The following is a 19,421-nucleotide window of genomic DNA, read 5'->3' as shown; positions in this document are numbered from 1 at the left end:
ACTGTATTTGCTTGGCAAATAGTAACAGGGAGCAAACAAATCGATCCTTGAACATCGATTTCTAAACAATGATATCAATAACAACAATTCCTATTATTGTTATTATTACTATAATTCTCAGGTTATTGTGCATAAATCTCTGGATAAAGCTGGTTTAAGAAGCCCTCACACGGGGCACCATTTATGTTGGGGTTGTAGCAGGAGCAGATTTGGTTATCGACAGTTAATTATTAATATCAATATGATTATCGGTATTAATAATTATATTTAATATATTATCATGATATAATCATGAATAAACGGGGCACCACCCTGGGATCAGGGAAAAGATAACCTAAAACTGTATTCAGTCTCAATATGAAGGTTTTATACTCACATGCCAATCATCGTGATCATTGGCATAGGAGTACAAAACCAATCGAACAATTAAAAAGGCGTGAAATTCAAGCACTAGCCTTCACAACCTGCTGTTATCCAGTGACATATACACAACAAGCACAAGAGACCGCTAGTTATAATATAATAAGATTTATTAAAATCAGTAATAATGATCACAATCAATAACACTGCAATTAACAAAGCCTTATTACCTAACTACCTAACACACAAAGCTAAGCTTAAACAAAGGATGTGTGTGCGCGTGCGTGTGCATGTGCGTGTGTGTGTGTGCGTGCGTGTCGAGAGAGAGGGAGAGAGAGAGAGGGAGAGATGGCTATGGGCGGCCACCAGATGTAGCGAGAGAGAGAGAGAGAGGTGGAGCTATTCCTCGCAGCGTTCAGGGGCGGAGCCACTGAGGTCTGATGGAGTAGCGAGAGAGAGAGAGAGGTGGAGCTATTCCTCGCAGCGGTCAGGGGCGGAGCCACTGAGGTCTGACGGAGTAGCGAGAGAGAGAGAGAGAGATAGCCGTATGTAGCCACCAGATGTAGCTATGTCCCTAGCGCCCGCCGGGAACAGCTGGCTTAGGACACGTGTATGTGTGTGTGTGTTAGCGGGTCACAAACAAAGAGAGAGAAAATGCGCGAGCGATATTCGGAGGGACAGAAAGCGTGCCGTTATCACACGGGCTCGCGTGAATGAACTGGCGTTTATTCCGCGAGACCGGTCTTTTAACTGATAGTAGAGGCTTTCTGAGCTCGCGAATATGGCGGAGGTTAGTCGAAAACACTGTTACAGAAATCAACCCAGCTGCGTGGTACACATCAGTATTCAAATACAGCAGCACATGAACCAACGGACTCGGCGGTCCGCGATCAGAACTTAAAACACATTAACAAGAATTACAAGCATATCCTACACTATCACTTGTGTCTCTGCCCAGACTGATAGCCTCTTACTGGTATCGTTGCGTAAGACGATGACGGCGTTCCGTAACGGCGGTGGTTCGTGAGTCCCCGGCGTCAGCGGGGGACGTGATGAGTCGGCTTCGTCCAGACGAGAGCGGAGCGGGTTTCCTCTCGTTGATCAAACTCAAATAAAGAAAACAGTCCGTGTTTCTTTCTTCCACGGACGGCGATATAATCGCGGCTTGGCGATTTAGTAAGCTTACTTCAGACAGCGTCTGGTAGCTGGACGGCAGGAACCGGCTTGGTTCCTCTTGTTGCAGCGGTGCGCTGCGGGAGGGGGTCGCCTCCCGTTGCAACGTGGTGTTGCGCCGGTTGTAGGAAGAGGCCAGTAGGAGTCGGAGTAAGAGTGAATAAGAGAGCGTTCTCCGGGCGGCTTCGGTTTATAAAGCTCAGGCCGCTCCAGGGGACCCCCCGGGGTTCCCTGAAGATGTCAGCCAATAGGATGGTTGTGAGGTGTCGCGTCTCTCACCTGGGTGAGATGTGAAACTAAAATGGCGGTGTAGTTTTTAATCCCCTTTGTCCCTTTGTCCTGGCCGCATGTGTGGGCTTCTGTAGGCCGCATTGTGTAGTCCTAACGGTTAGGTCCCAACACCATGTATCAGAAAAAGGAGAGAAAAGACCCACATCTGGTGGCTATCAGTTTAAATGAGAAACAATGGGTAAAAAGTTTCAGAGGCACGACTTCTTCAGCAGTGTGACACAGCATGCGTCACCAAAACTTTTCATACTTGGATGGCTGATTTATACACAGAATTATGATGCCAGTGTCTCATAGCTCATCAGCACTCTCAGCACCTCCTTTGCTTATCTTTGCATAACTATACATCCTGGTCATGTTTCCTTTCTCCTCCTGACCATCTGTTCCCTGCTGCCAATCTTCTCAGTGTGCCAGCTTCTGGCTCTACATCCTCTCCCTACTGAGTGAATCTTTGTATTGATATCATATTCTCCCTCTCTCCTTCTCCTTCAGTTTCTGCCATCCCCCACACACACACACACACACACACACACACACACACACACACACACACACACACACACACACACACACACACACACACACACACACACACACACACACACACACACAGAGAAGTATAATAGAGCTGCAAAAGTAAATTCTTGATAAGGCATACGCAGGAAATTGGCATTTGGCCAAATCATGCACAAATTAGAACTATTCATTGACATTAATAAACATTGTTCCAACTATAAAACTGTAATTTATTAGGATTGAAAACGAAAACACACTTTGCTAAATGATTACTTTAATGAGTGAGTTGCCCTAAATTATGTTTTCAGTTTTGTTGTGTGGAAAAGTTTGTATTTTTTAAAGAGCAGGCAGGGTCTATTCAGGTAAACAATAACTTTCATATCATGTACAAGTGATGGCATAATTATCGTTATGGAAACAGTCACAATAATACTGATGCTATAGCTAAAAATGGACAATTATAGCTCAATTAGCTAATGATTATTTTACAGAGTATATCAGTTGCTGGTTGTCTGACTATATTAATGTTAATCAAGGTATTATATTTAAAGAGTTTTCTAATATCAATAGAGTGTATCACAATATAGGAAGTGTATACAAAAATCACATTATAAAGTATGTTTAAATGCAATAAACTGTGTTCCACTGCATTGTTTCACTCTTCCCACACGCAAAACAAGAAATAAACAATAATAGTTTGTTGTTTTTTAACCAAACCACAGAGGAAGTATTCTATCTATAGTCAGAAAAATATATCTTCAACAAAGTATGAAAACATTCAGCCAACAGCTTCCTTTTTAAAAACTTGATTGTTGGGCAGTCTGTGACAGGACATTATTAAGCCAGTAATAAGTGCTGCTTTCTGTCATGTTTTTTTGTTAAACCTCACAATAAAAAGTAAGCCCTTAATAATCCGGTTCATCGTTACTTAACTACGACTCATTACCATATTCTTTTGTGTGTCAACTCGACACATGTAGACATTTGAGTTCTCTCTCTGAAGGCAAAATACTCATCAAAGAAGGCTGCATGTTGTCTAATTTAAAACACAATCTCATTCTCTCCCCCAACATTACTGTACCTGTTCCTTGACAGGCCTCTACACTCCCCGTTTCCTCCTGCAGCCAGGTTGGCATCCACTCCTGTGTATTCAGAAGTCCGCTGCTTGCCTCGGGCGTTTAGAGGAATGACTAACACTCTCTTTGCAAACCCCTGAAAGACTGCGGTAAAACATCTCCGCCTAAACAGAGTGATGCATGCAGGAGCGGTAATACACTGTGGGCAACACATATAACAGAGAAGTCTACCTGTCCTGTAACATTCAGATTAGTAATGTGTGTAAATACAATGATGTTGTTTGGAAAAGGTTTCCCCTGATTCTGTTGAACACAAGCATCAGACACACGGAAGTTATAAAAAATAAGGAGATATATAAAGTATATACTTTCAGAAGTTTTGTTTTGGAGAAAAAGTGGGATTCCATCAGTGCATTATGCATAACTAATACATAATTCATACATAGAGGAAAATTTCATCAAGAAAACATGATGACTGAGGTACATGTAATTACAAGCTTTGCTCACATCAAAGTAAAACAAACTGATATAAATAAGTGATACGTAAAGCAACATGCATTCAGGCGAAGTTGGATAATGATGTTTTTTTTGGTCAAGCAAAAGTACCCAACGGACAAATTAAAACAGTAGAGAAGAGCCGCCGATGGTCAAATGTTTACACTTCCTAAATTTGAAAGTGCACTCATGCTGGTTCAAACTTTAAGATGCATCTCCAACAGCGTATCAGACTGCAGCCGGCTGATTAGAGGAATGTTTGCTGTGCTGTACAGTAAGTCTGGCTCTATTTGCACACCTGCGAGGTGTCACGCCAGACGCATAAGGTTACATTTGCACCTCTTCGCCATAGAGAGAATTTCAACATGGACTTTTGGGCAAAACAATGGCGACGGTAGAGCCTAGAGGACAAGATGGCCGTCTCCAAGGCAAGAACTTCACAGATAATTATCAAGTCAAATCCATTACAATTCTTTAAATTCATCTCTTTTATGTCGCTTGTAAGGATTTGAACCATTATCACATGTTGGTACCAATTACATTACATCTACTCAAGAGGTGAATATTTTACAGTGGTTGGATTACAACGCTGTACATTTACTTGGGGCCAGTCAACACATTTTTCTCTCGCCATGCACTTCCCTTGGCGTTTCATTTAAAAATTTACTTTTTCCACCCTCACAAAGACATCTGGTATAGAGGTGAATTAGCCTTTTTAGCTAATGGCTAATTCACCTCTAGAATCTATTAGTGAGGTGCGCTACCTGCTGTTTTTCAAACTGTGCTGCTAATTTTAGATGACTCTCTAGTCACTTTACAAGTGATGTAAAACAAGGTGAACCACAAAAACAAAAGCGTACTTCACATAAAGCCTGGAACTCTAAGTGCTACACACAGACATTGGAGGGATTTTTAGTGTCACATACTGTCAATCAAAAATTATTTTCCAATTTGTAATTTCTGTACAGTTAAAATGTCTCACATTAAAGCTCTAAAAAACAAAACTAGCCTTGCAGATAATAATAATTTCCCCTGGGAAGGCCATTACCGCTCAGGAACAGTGCAAGAGAAAAAATCTTGATTAGTTCTCCTGTGATTTGTGCAGCACTCTGATATATCTCATTTACTTGATAAATATACCAAAACCATTCCCGTAAAGCTTTTGATTTCAGCAGTTTCACATTTCATGCACCCTTTTTGCCGGCAGATTTTGATTGATTTCTCCAAATGAAATGTCAACATCTCATGGATCACACCAATTTCCTCATGTTCCTACTGTTGCCTAGAAAATTGGGAAGGAATATCATCTGGCAAAAAGAATGTATGTTTTTGTGCAGGGGTGAGGCAATACATCAAAATGCAGTGATTCTTTTGCCAAAGAGAAAGCAAACACTCAGCGTGTGCAGCATTCCATTTCGCCAAGGAATTTGTCAATTATCTCAATACGCTGTGTCTGTGCGCACAGGGGAAGATGCATGGTCTCAACCATTATGAGCCAGAAATGTGTCGTGTTCTGTGAGGTACATAGCAATGAGCCATTTCCAACTGTGCTTAAGTTTTTCAGATTTAGCCCTAGGACATCAAATGCACCCCTGTATCGCTTTGAATGCATCTCATTTCAAATGATGAATACTTCAGGTGCTATGAACTATAATACATCTAATAGTCTCACGCAGCTCTGTGGCGGTGAGGGGGAGCTGGTTACAGCAGCTGAATGTGGTGCTCGTCCCCCAATCAATTAGATCTGTGAAATCCATTTCTCTTTGCATGTTTGCTCTTGTTTGCAATAATTACAACCTCCACCCCAAACAGGCATGATAAACAGCCCTTGATTTAGAAGTGTTTGTTCAGATAGGAGAGACCTGCTGCTTGCCTTGCTGTTCATAAACCATGGAAATCTACAGGGATTACACAGGCTCATCACCATCTGTGGCATCACTCCAAAAGATGTCTGCATAGAGAAGAGTCCTATCAGGGCACCAAGAGGAGTGCCATCAATGCCATCACCATTAATTGGGCTGTTTGCAGACATTCATACATTTTTATATATGAGACTGATTTGAACTCAAAAGCAGCTTCTATGATAGACTTTTCATCCATTCTTCTGCAGTTAAACGTCTTTTTTGCAAGTATGGAAATGAGTGTAAATGTATCAGAAAACTATTCTGTTCTGTTGGAAGTAAGTGACCCGCAACGCGCACAACAACGACAAAACTTCAGGATTCTTCCCGCATCACAACGCTTCATATCAGATAGAGACCATGTTGTGGTTATTTGATTTGTATGACAGCCTTTTTGAAGTTTACAAAATAACATCATGGAATTTGATTGACGGATGTCACAAATCAGACTCCTAATGATTGACAATCGCTGTCAACGCATCTGACGGAGAGGATTTTGGTGACATATGAAAAACACCGACAATAATAGAATATTTTGGAACAACGGTGCTGAACTCAGGGTATCACAATCAACTACTGCTTACAGATATGTGTGCAACGGGATGAATGTATCATTAAAAGCACTGACTGACTTTTCTCTGGTCTTTGACTAACATGCTGCATGCAGCAAAAACCTTATTCTAGTAATCAAAATGTTTTTAAAAATAAAATTAAAGGAGAAACAAGATCAATGCCCTCAGTTAACTGTTAACTAAAATACATGTTTATATATTTACATATATACTGTAGATCCACACTTAACTAAATATGCAAAATCATAATATCTTTGTTCCCACAAGTCTGAAATAACATCCTATGACACAAAGTCACCATTATCTACCAGACCCAGACCCTTTGTTTAGTGCTGTTCTTCCTCATCACTTTTTTTAATCCTAGTTTTGCAAAGGTCTGATTTGTTCAATGGGCCTGTCAGCATCACAGATTAGTGTTAGATTAATTAGATTACATTAGTGTTCAGCTGTGGTGTCCATTTCACTAAATAGTAAGGCGATTACATTTGCATCTGTTGCCAGAAATGGTGTTGTCAGTGACCAATGGTGCATCGTCTCTAATACATTTAAGTTGTTGTTGACTTCACAATGTACTATTGACCCTGGGCCTGCATTAATCACTTTGTAAGAATGCCCGAGAGCTAACGATGCTCACAGTTGAAGCTTCCCTTTCCAAATGAGCCATGACCCACAGTGCACTGACCCAAAAACCAGCTAACTGGCCAACAAACATTGGCCAAGTTATTCCCAGTGGAATTGTGAGTATACAGTGTAAACTTAACCACAAAACCTTAAAGGAAGACAGGCGCTTATAGATTAATGTTATAATATTAAGCAATGCAATGGCATGTCCATCAATTAATATTGAACCTAAACCTGAAGGTTGGTTCATTAAGATCCCAATCATGTCTTTGTGGAATACACATGTTCTCTCAATGCTCAGTTGGGCAGATTGCCATGGTGAAAAGGTGTAGCATGGGCCACGGAAGAACCCACGACTTTGGAGCAGATAGTGCCCTTCTAGATTATTTTATTCCACACAACAATATCATCAGAAGACATATCAGTGTAATATTAATGGGTGATAAATTTATTTCTAGCTGTACCTCTGTTACTACAGTGTATTCTCAGAAGTCTTTATGGCGTTTATTACCATTGAGGCAAATGAAAACCACAAATAGAACTTGTAAGCAAATAAATCGGTGCAATTTGAAGGCACTTGGGCATTTCAGCTCACTTCCTGTGACCTCTTCAAATCAAATCTTTTTTCTAAGAGACTTTGTCATTCGTTCAGATGTAAAAGAAAGGAATGACCAAACTAATTGAGCTCCCACAAACCTGCATTTGAGACTTGTGGAAATAATCATACATCGCTCTTTGTGATGGAGCACTTTCAAAGCAACCGAGAACATTTGAATGGTATAGGAATGAGGCCACAGAGGGAGGTCTTTTAAAATGTGAGTGCAAAAGCTGAACTTCGATGGAAGGTTATTAAAGTGCCTTTTATGGCAGAAAGAAAGACTTGTCACAATCCTAGAGTCCTGTAGTGAGAGAAAAAACCTCATGGTTAACCACTGTGCTGGTTATGGCACTGAGGGAGCCCCTCCTTTTTTAAACAAAAGGTTGAAAATGTGGTATTCGGTGACTTGAAGAAAGCTTATCTATTATAGGTTATTCTTTTTTTCTGGTTTAACAGCTTTTAATGCAGAGTGCATCATGTAATACAAGGTTTACAACTTGGAAATATCTTTATTTGATCCCCTTTGTTCATCTACTATTTAACTTAAAGCTTTATATTTATTTACCTTAACATCTGATTTGATCCCATTGTTTTCAGAATTTCAGCCACGGTTCTTCTTTCTGAAGAAATATTTTATATATTACAAAATGATAAATACATATAATGAGATTTGAAAGTGCTACATAGCACTGAAGCAGGTGTTCTCAAAGTAACAAATGACCTTTTAACGGTGTATGCAGGGGAATGTTCGATCTTAATCCTTTTAGATCTCAGTGAGGCTTTTGATACTGTAGATCATGCAATTTTAATTGAATGCCTCAAGCAACGGTTGGGTATCAGAGATACAACACTGTGCTGGCTCAGCTACTACATTTCCCATAGAACCTTTTCTTTAACTGGAGGCAATTTATCATCCTCCTTGCCAGACATACTGTAACTTTCTGGGTCCCACATGGTTAAATTCATATTTCCTTGTACATGTTCCCACTTGGCCATAATATTCATAAACATAATTACTTTTTCAGCTGATTTAACTGAGACTTTCATGATTCTATTGCCCACTTCATATCCCTTGTCTCTCTTCCGTTGTTTTTGCATAATATTTCAATTATTTTTAAACTACAAGACGCTAATCTGATTGGTCCTTCAATCTCCACTAATCCGATTTACAATCAACCAGGAAGTTTGAAATGACACCTATTGAGGAGTGACAAATATTTTTGGACAAACATAGAAAAAGTGGTCCAATTAGCCAAAATAAGCTCTTAAATAACCCGTTGTTATGCATGCTTATTCTTAAACTCATCTTCACCAAACCACTTGAAGCCAGTCAATAAATTACTATAAATTAATATTTTGTCATAGACTCTTCTCATGAAGTTACAGTAACAATGAGTGAAGCCGAGTGAAGCAGCAGACAAAGCATATAAAACACACAACTGGAGCTCAGCGTTTCCAGTGTGATTACGATGAAGAAGAAGAGTAAAGCTGTTTTTAGAGTGAAACACTTCTAATGCTTTGCTGAATATCAAAGGTGTGGACAGAAGTTGACTGTGCCAGTATTAATAATGAGAATGAAGACAACAGCCGATCTGACACCTTTAAAGCTCTCGAGCAGGAACACAACAGCAAGAAAACATTAGAATGCAGAACAGGAATCAAAGTCAACAAGTTCAGCCACTAAAAGAAAGCAACTCCAGGGAGCTGGATGGCAGAAACAACCAGCAAACTTCATAACAGCAAACTTGTTGTTGCTGTTGTTGTCAGCCTACTTGTTTCCTAATATTGCAATGTAACAGAGACTTCACTGACCTTGTTGACGTGAGGCTACTGGCCGGAAGTTCTCCTTTGTGGCTGATAGACGTCAAACAGCTGATGAAGAAGGAAGCTCCATGTCCCCAAACAGCCTGAAGTGAAGCAAAGCAGCGCAATCCTCAATCGTCAACGTCCGATTGTCCGCAGGCGAGCGACTTTAAAGCAACAGGAGCAGCATCCCAAACAGTTTAAGGCTGTACAGCATGAAAGAAGGACGTTGAATGAGCCCGCCAGTGTGCAAAAGGTGGGTTCGATCTCCTCCATCGGGCGAAGGTATGATGTCACGTGAGGGTCCTGTCCGCACGCGGTGCTCCCGCTGGTGGTGCAACTGTTTGGAGCAATGCAATGTAAAGGTTACACTTTCAAGTTAAGACAAGTATTTTCTTTAGTTGTATTGCTCTTTAGTGGGATACGTTCTTAATTGAATAATTAATTAATTCAAAAAGCACAAATGAGTTCTCCAGTGTTATGTGTAAATATATCAGTTACTGATCAAATATTATTTTATTGTGAAGATAATCAGCAGATTTTTAATGTGCATTAGAAATGAGGCTCATTACACCCGTGCTCATTAAAACTGATTGATACTTCTACAAAAAAAAAAAGACAGCTTTTTTCTTTTGATAATTGCTTTTATTGATAAATTCAATCCATTTTAACATATTCTGCTTATATGACAAGTGTGGGGTGAAATTAAATATTGAACCCTGACTGCACAGCTTAAGTATAATTTAAGAACCTTTACATACTAATGGACGTGTTCAGTCAAATCATGCCCACAATTGAATTCAGATCTTCGAGGCATTCAAGCATCCACTGAAGCTAACGGAGGACATGATATGCCTCTTGAAAGCAAATGTTCACTGGTTTGAACTGATCACTATTTTGGGCTTATTTGTCAAAGAAACTTAAAAGGAGAACAGCCTGAAATTTTAATTATGTATCACTTTACAGTGAATTAGTCATCAGGATCTGTATTATATTAAATATTGAGACGGGGACCAGTGTAATTATTTTTCTCTAATCATATTTGACAATCGTCTCCTTGTTTGTGTTAAAGTAGCCTTGACTTTCCCTCACTGAGGCCCAGCTGAAATTTGACCTCTTCACCCTCTGTCTTTGACGGCATCCCTTGAGCCTCCGCTGCTTGATTTAAACCATTTGGCCTGTTACAGTGTGAGGTCAGGTGTTAACAATCCACTTCTTCTGAAGGGGCTGACTAGTCTGAAATTCATAAATTAGTTTTGCCGAAAACCCTGAGTGTGGCGATACAGGCTCCGCATGCCTCCTCGTGTCCTCGACCTACATCAGTTACGATGACATCAACATGGGAAACCACCTTATAGCATATATTTTTAACTCACTCGACATATCTGCCATACATTCAGAGAGAGTACACATGACCTTTTGCATACGGAGGTCATGAGAGAGCTGACATGACACGGGGAAGTCTCAACTCCATAAGGAGATTTATGTACCTGATGGGCTCAATCAACAGATGCTTTGTGTTCTGCTTCACACATACACACTTATATCGCTGCTTCCGCCTTCACTAATGGCTCTCATTAAAGATCGCTCTCCTCGCGTCAGTCTCCGGTCCTCTCCGAGGTCCCAGCTCCTCCATCCTTGAAATTGAAGGCTGGAGTGAATCTTATCGCCCCTCATTAGCTTCATTCCTTTTCTATCTGGCTCCTTTTCTTGCTCAGTGTTAAACTTCTTACTTGGTCGCATCATGGAGAAGTGGCGTCCTTGGGTCAGAGGAATTATATGAGTTGCAATATTTCAGCACACTTATCCCTGACATATAATTTCAACGAGGTTGTCTGTATCGTGCCTTGATCCTGGTTCTATCTCTCATTTGATTTCTTTCAATTATCATACATTTCCATTTTCTGTGACTGAAAGCTGGTACAATAGGAGTGTATGAGTAGTTTCATTTCTGTAGCTCAGTTAAGATGGATTGGTGCCAAAGAAAATGCATCGTGAAGTGCATATGTTTATGGGCTGTAAACCACAAAACAGTCTGACCCTAATTGTCTGATGAGGAATTACGAAATATTCAGTTCCACAGAAATCAACAGCAACTGGAGACACAGGAAATGTATACTATTAATGTTGTTGGATGGATGCAGATCCAGAACCATCACCCTATGCTTCTGTTTACATTGATTGACGTATTTTGCATTGATGCAAATAAACTATCCCTTTATTTCCTTCCAAATCAGAAACAGGGGAGTTCTTCTCCTGTCTGACGGCAAGAGATGTCTGTTGTTTTGAAAAGCTGCTCTGCTGAAAATATCTTTCCTCAGTAGACTGCTGGCTCGGTGTCCTGTCCATGCTGTCACTTAAAAACAACCACAAATACATCACCATATTCTTAATCAAGTGCTGCAAATACAGATCCAGCAACTTTGCTTTTTAGGCACATTTTCACAATATACTCTACTATACATAGTATTTCCTAAAGAACAGTACTTTAATGTGGAAATGGATGCATCTTAGAAACTACAGGGGGCGCAATCAAGCGTTTGGTATATATTCACTAGTAGGTAGAGTAAAAGAAGAATATTTCCTCAGGATAACATTTGATAAACACGATGATAGTGTTTTTCCTCATTTTCTAAAATTCTGACTCTGACTTTTGATAAAAGTGGGATTTTTGACAACTGGGAAGTTAAACTTGCACTTGCTGAAAGTATTTCCTTACCAGATTTCAAGACTTTATGTCAATCAGAGGAAATGTTTTCATGACTATACTGAATATATTCTTTGGGCACTAATGAGTTAACAAATATCAGGGTCCTATCACTCTTAGTTAGTCTTCTGTCTATTTTTCTCTGCTCCTTTATTTTTCTACTTTCCTCTTACAGTTTCCTCACATGGCCCTCAGAAACGTTGCACATGGTTTAACATTTTATTTCCATAAACTGTCAACTTCTCAGTAAGCAGTTTTTCTTTAAATTGTCTGTGAATAGTATCTTTCAAAGTGAATCAAACATTTCTTTTGCTGACTTTTTCAAATGAATATATGGAACAAAGGTGCACAGCAACATTTTCATGCCACGTTCAACATTTTCTCAAACATCTATTGCATTTCTCCACCAGCCTTTATGTTTAGGATTCTTGCAGAGTAAACATTCACTTCGTCCATTCACATGACACTGTTTCTTATTAAACATTTACAGTTTTACTATTCACTGACTTCTCTCTATCTTCCAGCAGCAAGGATTAATTTATTTATTTTTGCCTTAGAGGTATATTATGGAGATTGAACACTCTGGGAAGTAATTCTCTCAGCTTGGATGCATTATAATCCAAACTGAATAATTACAGGTATTGAAAGACTAATTGTATTTTTTCATTACACACGATATCTGTGTAGCATGGTTGTATACTCACATCAATTTAGTCAAATGAGAAGCCTGTTTGTGTCGGCTTCAATTAAAGTCAGGCTGACAGTCCAAACAGGCGTTTCAATTGTGTTTTGCATCCGTCATAGTCTTTCCAGCTAAAACAGGAATTTGCCTTGGGACATATAGTTCAGTACGACAGGGAGAGCTCAAAGCTTCATCATCAACATCATCCGAATTCTTCTGAATGAATATATTACTGTAACCATGGTGTCTTGGGAAAAGAAATGTTTTGGTGGGAGGAAATTTGGGTGAATAGGGTGGGAGGAATGGAGGCATGATTTGATGAAAAATATATATATAGATCTGTCATTTTCAGTTTGAGTCTCTCTCTGTGTATCAAAGGTAGAGGAGTTATAAGCCGACAAGCTATCTGTAACAAAGTATCTTCAGGTGATACATCCAGGGAAAGGACACAAACAACAGAGGGTTTATGTACGGCCACATACCACGTCACATTATCTATCAACTCAGAATTATGAAATGATTCATGTTCTGTTGAGAGTACATTCATTTATTACATCAATATGTGTTGTATTTATAGGCCCTGTGGGGTCACAGTGGACACTTATTATCATTTAGAGGTTATTCTAACACGCTGTATGTTTTTATGTTACATTGTATGTTCAGATCAGATTGCCTTTAAACTGTTTCTAATTATGATATTCACTTAAATGTCAATTTTATACAAACATTATCTAAGGACACTTTTCACATAAAGCAAGATAAAAAGCATGTACAGGATTTTCAAAGGCAGCGGATTTCATCACCCAAGAGCAAGCGTTACAGCACGACAGTGGTGAGAAAAACTGCCTTAACCAATTCGACTCTATCTATTTGTTCATGAAGTGTTTACATTATTTTGTCCACTCAATGGAATTTGTTGTAAGTTACAGCAAGATTATTGTGCTCTACTAAAGCTGCTGTCAGCCAATGGTTGATTAGACTCTGCAGTCACATAGCATAAGGAAGTGAAGTGTTATTCAGCCCTATATTGACTTTGTGCAACATAATCAATTGTATAAAATGAAATATTGGGTGAAATAGTTTAGCCCACAGTCTTTTCAGAGTGATCCTAACTTTTAGAGACGGATTGATAATCTACAACAGGTGACTTATGTTTGCTTCTTGTTGCTGCTAAAAGCAGGGGAAACAAGGACATATGAAGTGTAGCCTACTGTGATGAAAGACAGAAATTTCACCCCTGATGGAAAACAAATATTTCTTTTCTAACTGCAATTTTACGTGTAGAATATTTCCGTCGTCCATTACAACTGAGGAAATCGTTTAACTGAATCAAACAGATTGCCGAGGTAATATAAATTGTAGTTGCTGCTCGTTTTGCCATATTGCTTACAGATAGATTAAAATCAATCAACGCTTCCTTCAGCTCATCAAGTTAACACCCTTCAGATAAAACTGAATACTTTTTGTCTGCTCGTCATTGTGTAGCTGGCTGTGTCTTTCCACATATCCCCTTGTTTGTTAGCTATAGCTGTGAATCACAGGGATAATATTTATTGGCATAACCTTCTGGAGTGGACAGTAACAAACTTGTTTCATCTATTACCAACAGATGGCTCTTTAGAATGACACTGCCTTTCGTGAGTGGGACAGTTTCATTTTGTGACAAGGACAACCCTTTCAGGAGCCATATTGTTCTTCAGTCTGCGTGCATATTTATCTGCCGTTTCCAGGAGGGATTTAATCTAAATTATAGCAAGGTTATCCTTCTCCATGTCTATTACGTTAGTTCTGCAGCTTCGGGCAAGTCGTTTGTGGCAAACGATATTAAGGCCGTAGACAATACAATCACAACATCGAATTTTAGGAAGACATGCAGATTAACACACACACACACACACACACACACACACACACACACACACACACACACACACACACACACACACATACTGTTGTGTGCCTGAGCTTCATTCAGTTCTGTGACATCAGGCCTAGACATTAAACAAACGTTGTGCATATTTGACTTTGCCCAAATCAATAAGATCTTGCTTCATCTCGGCTGTCTCAGTTCATGTACCAAAGTCCTTCTTTATTTCATTAAATCAATGCAGTATGTTCTGATCACGTTTTATTCACCATTGAACACGAAGCATAAACAAGAAATGTTTCATTTATTTATGTTCAGGACCAGCCAGTAGATAAAAGGTCACGGGGTCACCAAAGTTATTTGGAACAATCCTTACCTACATTGTACCTACATTCATGGAAAGGTGGCCAGTACTCAGTGGTGGAAAGTAACTGAGTACATTTATTCAAATACCGCAATGAAATGCTACATTATATCTACATTTCATGTACTTTTGTCATTTATTTGAGAAGTTAAAATACCAGTTGTTTTACAGATTTAGAGTAATAACACAAAGTATAACCACCAAATTAATTATTATGTATTAGTATAGGTTAAGATGAGTCTCATTGACCCCTGAAGTCATTACATTTAGCCCTTCCTTCACCAGCTGTAATATTAAAGTACGGTACATATTAATGCACCAATAATTGAAATCCATTATTGTAATATACACTATTCTGAAATGGGGTGTTTTGCATAATAAACACTTTTACTATTATTTGTACTTTATACTTAAATCAAATGATTTACCACTAACCAACGACTTAGTCCATCACTGGTTGTTGGTATATGCATGAGTTAGTTTGAATAAAAATAAAGGTCAGAGTGTCACCAAAATCCAGAGGAATAATCCTTTTGACAATGAATAGTCGTAAAAAAAAAAAAAAAAAAAATTTGATACAATATTATTGAGACATAGTATTTGTTTTATAAGCAGACAAACTGCCTACAAATGTGCACATCTGCATACAACTCCGAGTCATCGTCCTCTGACGCAGCAGACTCTGGCTCTGCTGTCATCTTAAAGCCACACACACTCAGGGCACGGCACGGCTCGCCCCTCTGATCTCCGATCTGCTGGAAAACACACAATGCTGTGATGGGACGGACTTGGCACGAAGCAGCGTGATGCGTTATTGTCTCCGGATACTAAAAGGCTCGCACACAGTACATGCCCGCGCCCTCTGTGTTACACTGTCCGACCAGCAGCAGCAGTCGGTGCTCGATTGGTTTCGTCTAGAGAAACCATGGCAGACCGAGAGGATAATGTTACAATTCCAGACTTCAGCTGCCTTCTCCAAATGGATCCCTATCTCAAAACGTACGAGAAGGACTTCACGAGGAGGTAAAACATGGCGTAAACGCGCTTCGGAGCACAGCTCGGCGGCAGAATCGGGCGAGCCGAAGCGAGCCGAAGCCAGGTTTACGACGACACTCGTGTCTTGAAATAAAAACGCACAACTCCAGAGATACAAAGCGATGTTGGCACACACACACCAGACAGTCGCCCTCTGTATTCACGTTTGACATTGTGTGTTAACGAAGAGGTCGAGTGGAGCTGCGTTAATACGCGTCAACTCCTCCCGCGTTTCCTGTCTGCTGATGCTGGAATAACACGCGTTTACACGCACGTTACGTAAAAATGAATGAACCGCTAGCATTTTGTGTAAGTTGCTGAAGAAGGCGAAGTCGTGTCTTAACTTCCGGTGGTTGACAGTTCAACAGCAGGCATGTGTTCCTGCAGTCAGGTGACGTCCGCGTCGCGTCGCGAGGTGGTGCTTCGGGCTGATCTGCTGTCAGATCCTCCCCTGTTGTGTTCTCTGGAGCATCGCTGTGGTCCAGCATCACAACACAGCCTTTACTTTCTGCAGGCCTTGCTCCTCATTATCACGCGTTCTTGTTATCGAGGCATCTGTTATCCTAAAAAAAAATGTTTTTTAAATTGGATTAAACGCCTCCAACTCGGCACCACAGTAGCTGATTGGTTTGGTTTCTCTGCAACACAAATAACCTCACACATTAATTGACTTTCTACTGCACTCTTATGCTGCACGCTTTCCCCCCTTCCGCCTCGATTTGGCCTCCGTACAAGTTAATTATTGGCGTGGAAGTCTTAACTTTGTCTGCATGTGTGTGCTACCAGTGATTGTGCTGTGTGTGGGCTAATAATCTGGGATTATGTCCAGCACCAATTCCAATCACATTTCTTTTTTTGGTGCAGTTGCCAAAGCATGAAGGTTGATGGTATCAAACTGTGAGTCCCAAGATTGTATGACCAGACTGGAAATGTTTCCATGATGCATCTTCCAAATTGAGCCACATATTTATGCCAGTAATGCACAAACCAAAACACACAAAGTTCTAATAAATAATGCATCGGCCTTTTTATTATTGTCAATGAGAGCCACACGGGACCTGAATGCATCAGAATCCTCCAGATGATAACATCTGTAAAGTGTATGTAAACATTTATACAGTATATTTTAATTTGTCACTTACATTTTTTGGCAAGTTGTCGTATTTCTTTGTAAAATAAAGCTAAAGTTCATAAACATCTGATTTACTTATTACTCAATCAGCAAGCTTTAGGAAATATACAGTCAATATTTCCTTATAGTGAACACAAACTAATTTTAAATAGAAATGTGCTAAACTGAGTGCAGCACCTGACACGTGTCCTTCAGCTGACTTTGTTTCCACTCTAATCTCCAAAAGTAAATAGAAACTCTCTCCAAGTCAACAGACTGCACAGACTCTCAGTATGTTCATGTTTTTGGCTCTTGCTCTTAAAAAAAAATGTGTTTTATGAGTCCGAGTAACAACACAGTGTTCCGGTTAATAGAAGCAGTGTTGATTTCATAATATTTAATTATTCTGTGTGAGGATCCTGAAGGTTCATGTCTTGGTAGAAGACCATATGGCTCAGGCTCTCACAATGACAGCGGAGTTGTTTCGCTCAATTCCCCCACCTCCTGTCAAATTAGCCATACCTGCTGGATGTCTGTATAAAAAATGAATGTAATGGTGTTTTACTTACAAGCAGACAGTGATGGTGATCTACAGCTCACATTGCTATACGTTTATCTGCTCGCTTTCGGGTCGTCCCTGAATCTGGGCCTGAAAACTTTGCTTAGGGGCCCATATTAGTCTAATCCATTTCCATTACCGTGTCAGATCTTGTCTCTGGCGTGGCAGGTAAGGGACCAGCTGCTTTGTATTTGAAGCGTGCGAGTATAGGGCTCTAGTCTTGCAGAGAGACGAGCGTGTCAATTCCATCTCAGACACAGCTTGGGATCGCTAGGCTTCACAGATCTCTAGACATGTCTCAAACACCTGTCACGCTGATGAAACCTGCACATAAATTATTTTACATATAGGAGCGCTGCTGCGTGAAGGTTAATTCGAGATAAGCCCCATGTGTCCATAAGGCCCAGAGCCCAAACTCCACACCATGAACACAGCTATAGAAATCCTGAGCTTTCTGGGGCTCTGGTGTCGTGCTGAGTCCCCTCATCGAGCTGCACAGTGCTCAGAATTCAGCTGGCTTATCAACCTATGACCACGCGGACTGGTTCTTTAAATTTAGCTGCCACATCATGACTCAAGGCTGCCCACATCTCAGGTTTGTTGAACTTTGCTTCCCACTAGATCCAGCCGGTATGGGCAGACAGTGAAAATGATTCCAGCAGGTTTTGTAGGCCTCCCATTCTAATGAGCTATTCCATGGTTTTGTAGGCAGCTCTTATTTCATCAGGATGCCGGTTTCACAATGAATGTGGAAACCACCGTTGATGCTGCACGCAGGTTACAGCCCCAGTGAGCAGTGCTCTGTTGACGTGCTTCATTATTTGCCCTTCCTGTTGTGCAAGTCTGCAGGAGACGCTGCAAGGATTTTGCAGCTTGTGGCACCGTGTATCTCCTAAATAGGAGCAAATGAAAGTAGGGAGCACCGGGACCGCTGCTTATTAGGCAGAGTTTTTGCAAAGATTTGAGTATGTCATCACAACTCATTTGAAATTGAAAATACAGCAATAAGTCTGAGACTAATGGTTGTGATGGTGATATTTAAAATCAACCTGATTATTGAGCTTGAAGTGATGACTATAGATGCATATGTGTGTGTATATATATACGTTTTTATGCATATGACTGAAGCAACAAGCTAAAATGAAGTAATTAGTTTCCTAAGTTTGCTAATTATTAGAACGACTGGATCACTTTTGTGAAACTAGCGTTTGTATTGTAATGACTAAATGTTTTATGTACCTTCTTTAAATGGCAGCATTTATTTTCCTCTCACCTTGCTTGAGGGTCAACAAAGGTACGAGGTCAGGCTTTCATCAGTCAACCTCAATGTGCAGCTCCCTCTTTAGCCTCATTAATGCAGTTGAAGGAGGACATTAATGGCATTATTTGAAAGTCACCCTGCCACTTTGGCCGTATGGAAGCGCTGTAGGCGAGAGCTGCAGTCAGGAGGACAGAGAAACTTTTCCCTACTTGTGTTTCTGCGGGCTGTCGAAGACAGTTCCGACACCTCTGTGCTTCAGCTGTCACCATCAGTCATACACACAATGCAGCAGACCTGAACACTCTAAATTTAGATGCCCGATTGTCTAACAGTGAGTGAATGAGCAGGTTACAAAGTTCAGCTGCTCTGTGGGGAGAATTTAAAACAGTGGAATATGATCATGAGGAAAGACTCTAGACCGGGACTGTTATT

General features: G+C 40.2%; 1 protein-coding gene across 1 annotated transcript in view; it reads left to right on the top strand.

Annotated features, from left to right (window-relative positions):
* Window positions 1–15,862: 15,862 nt before the first annotated feature.
* The window catches only part of gbe1b (glucan (1,4-alpha-), branching enzyme 1b), a 64,046-nt gene continuing 60,487 nt past the window's right edge, over window positions 15,863–19,421 (top strand). The window contains exon 1 of the mRNA XM_084020279.1: window positions 15,863–16,046. Coding sequence (XP_083876405.1) covers window positions 15,949–16,046 — 98 coding nt within the window. The 5' untranslated portion in view covers window positions 15,863–15,948. The remainder of the gene's footprint in view (window positions 16,047–19,421) is intronic.

Source organism: Eutrigla gurnardus (genome assembly GCF_963514095.1).
Source record: "Eutrigla gurnardus genome assembly, chromosome: 10".
Classification (NCBI taxonomy): Eukaryota; Metazoa; Chordata; class Actinopteri; order Perciformes; family Triglidae; genus Eutrigla; species Eutrigla gurnardus.
This window is presented reverse-complemented; position numbering and strand designations above follow the sequence as displayed.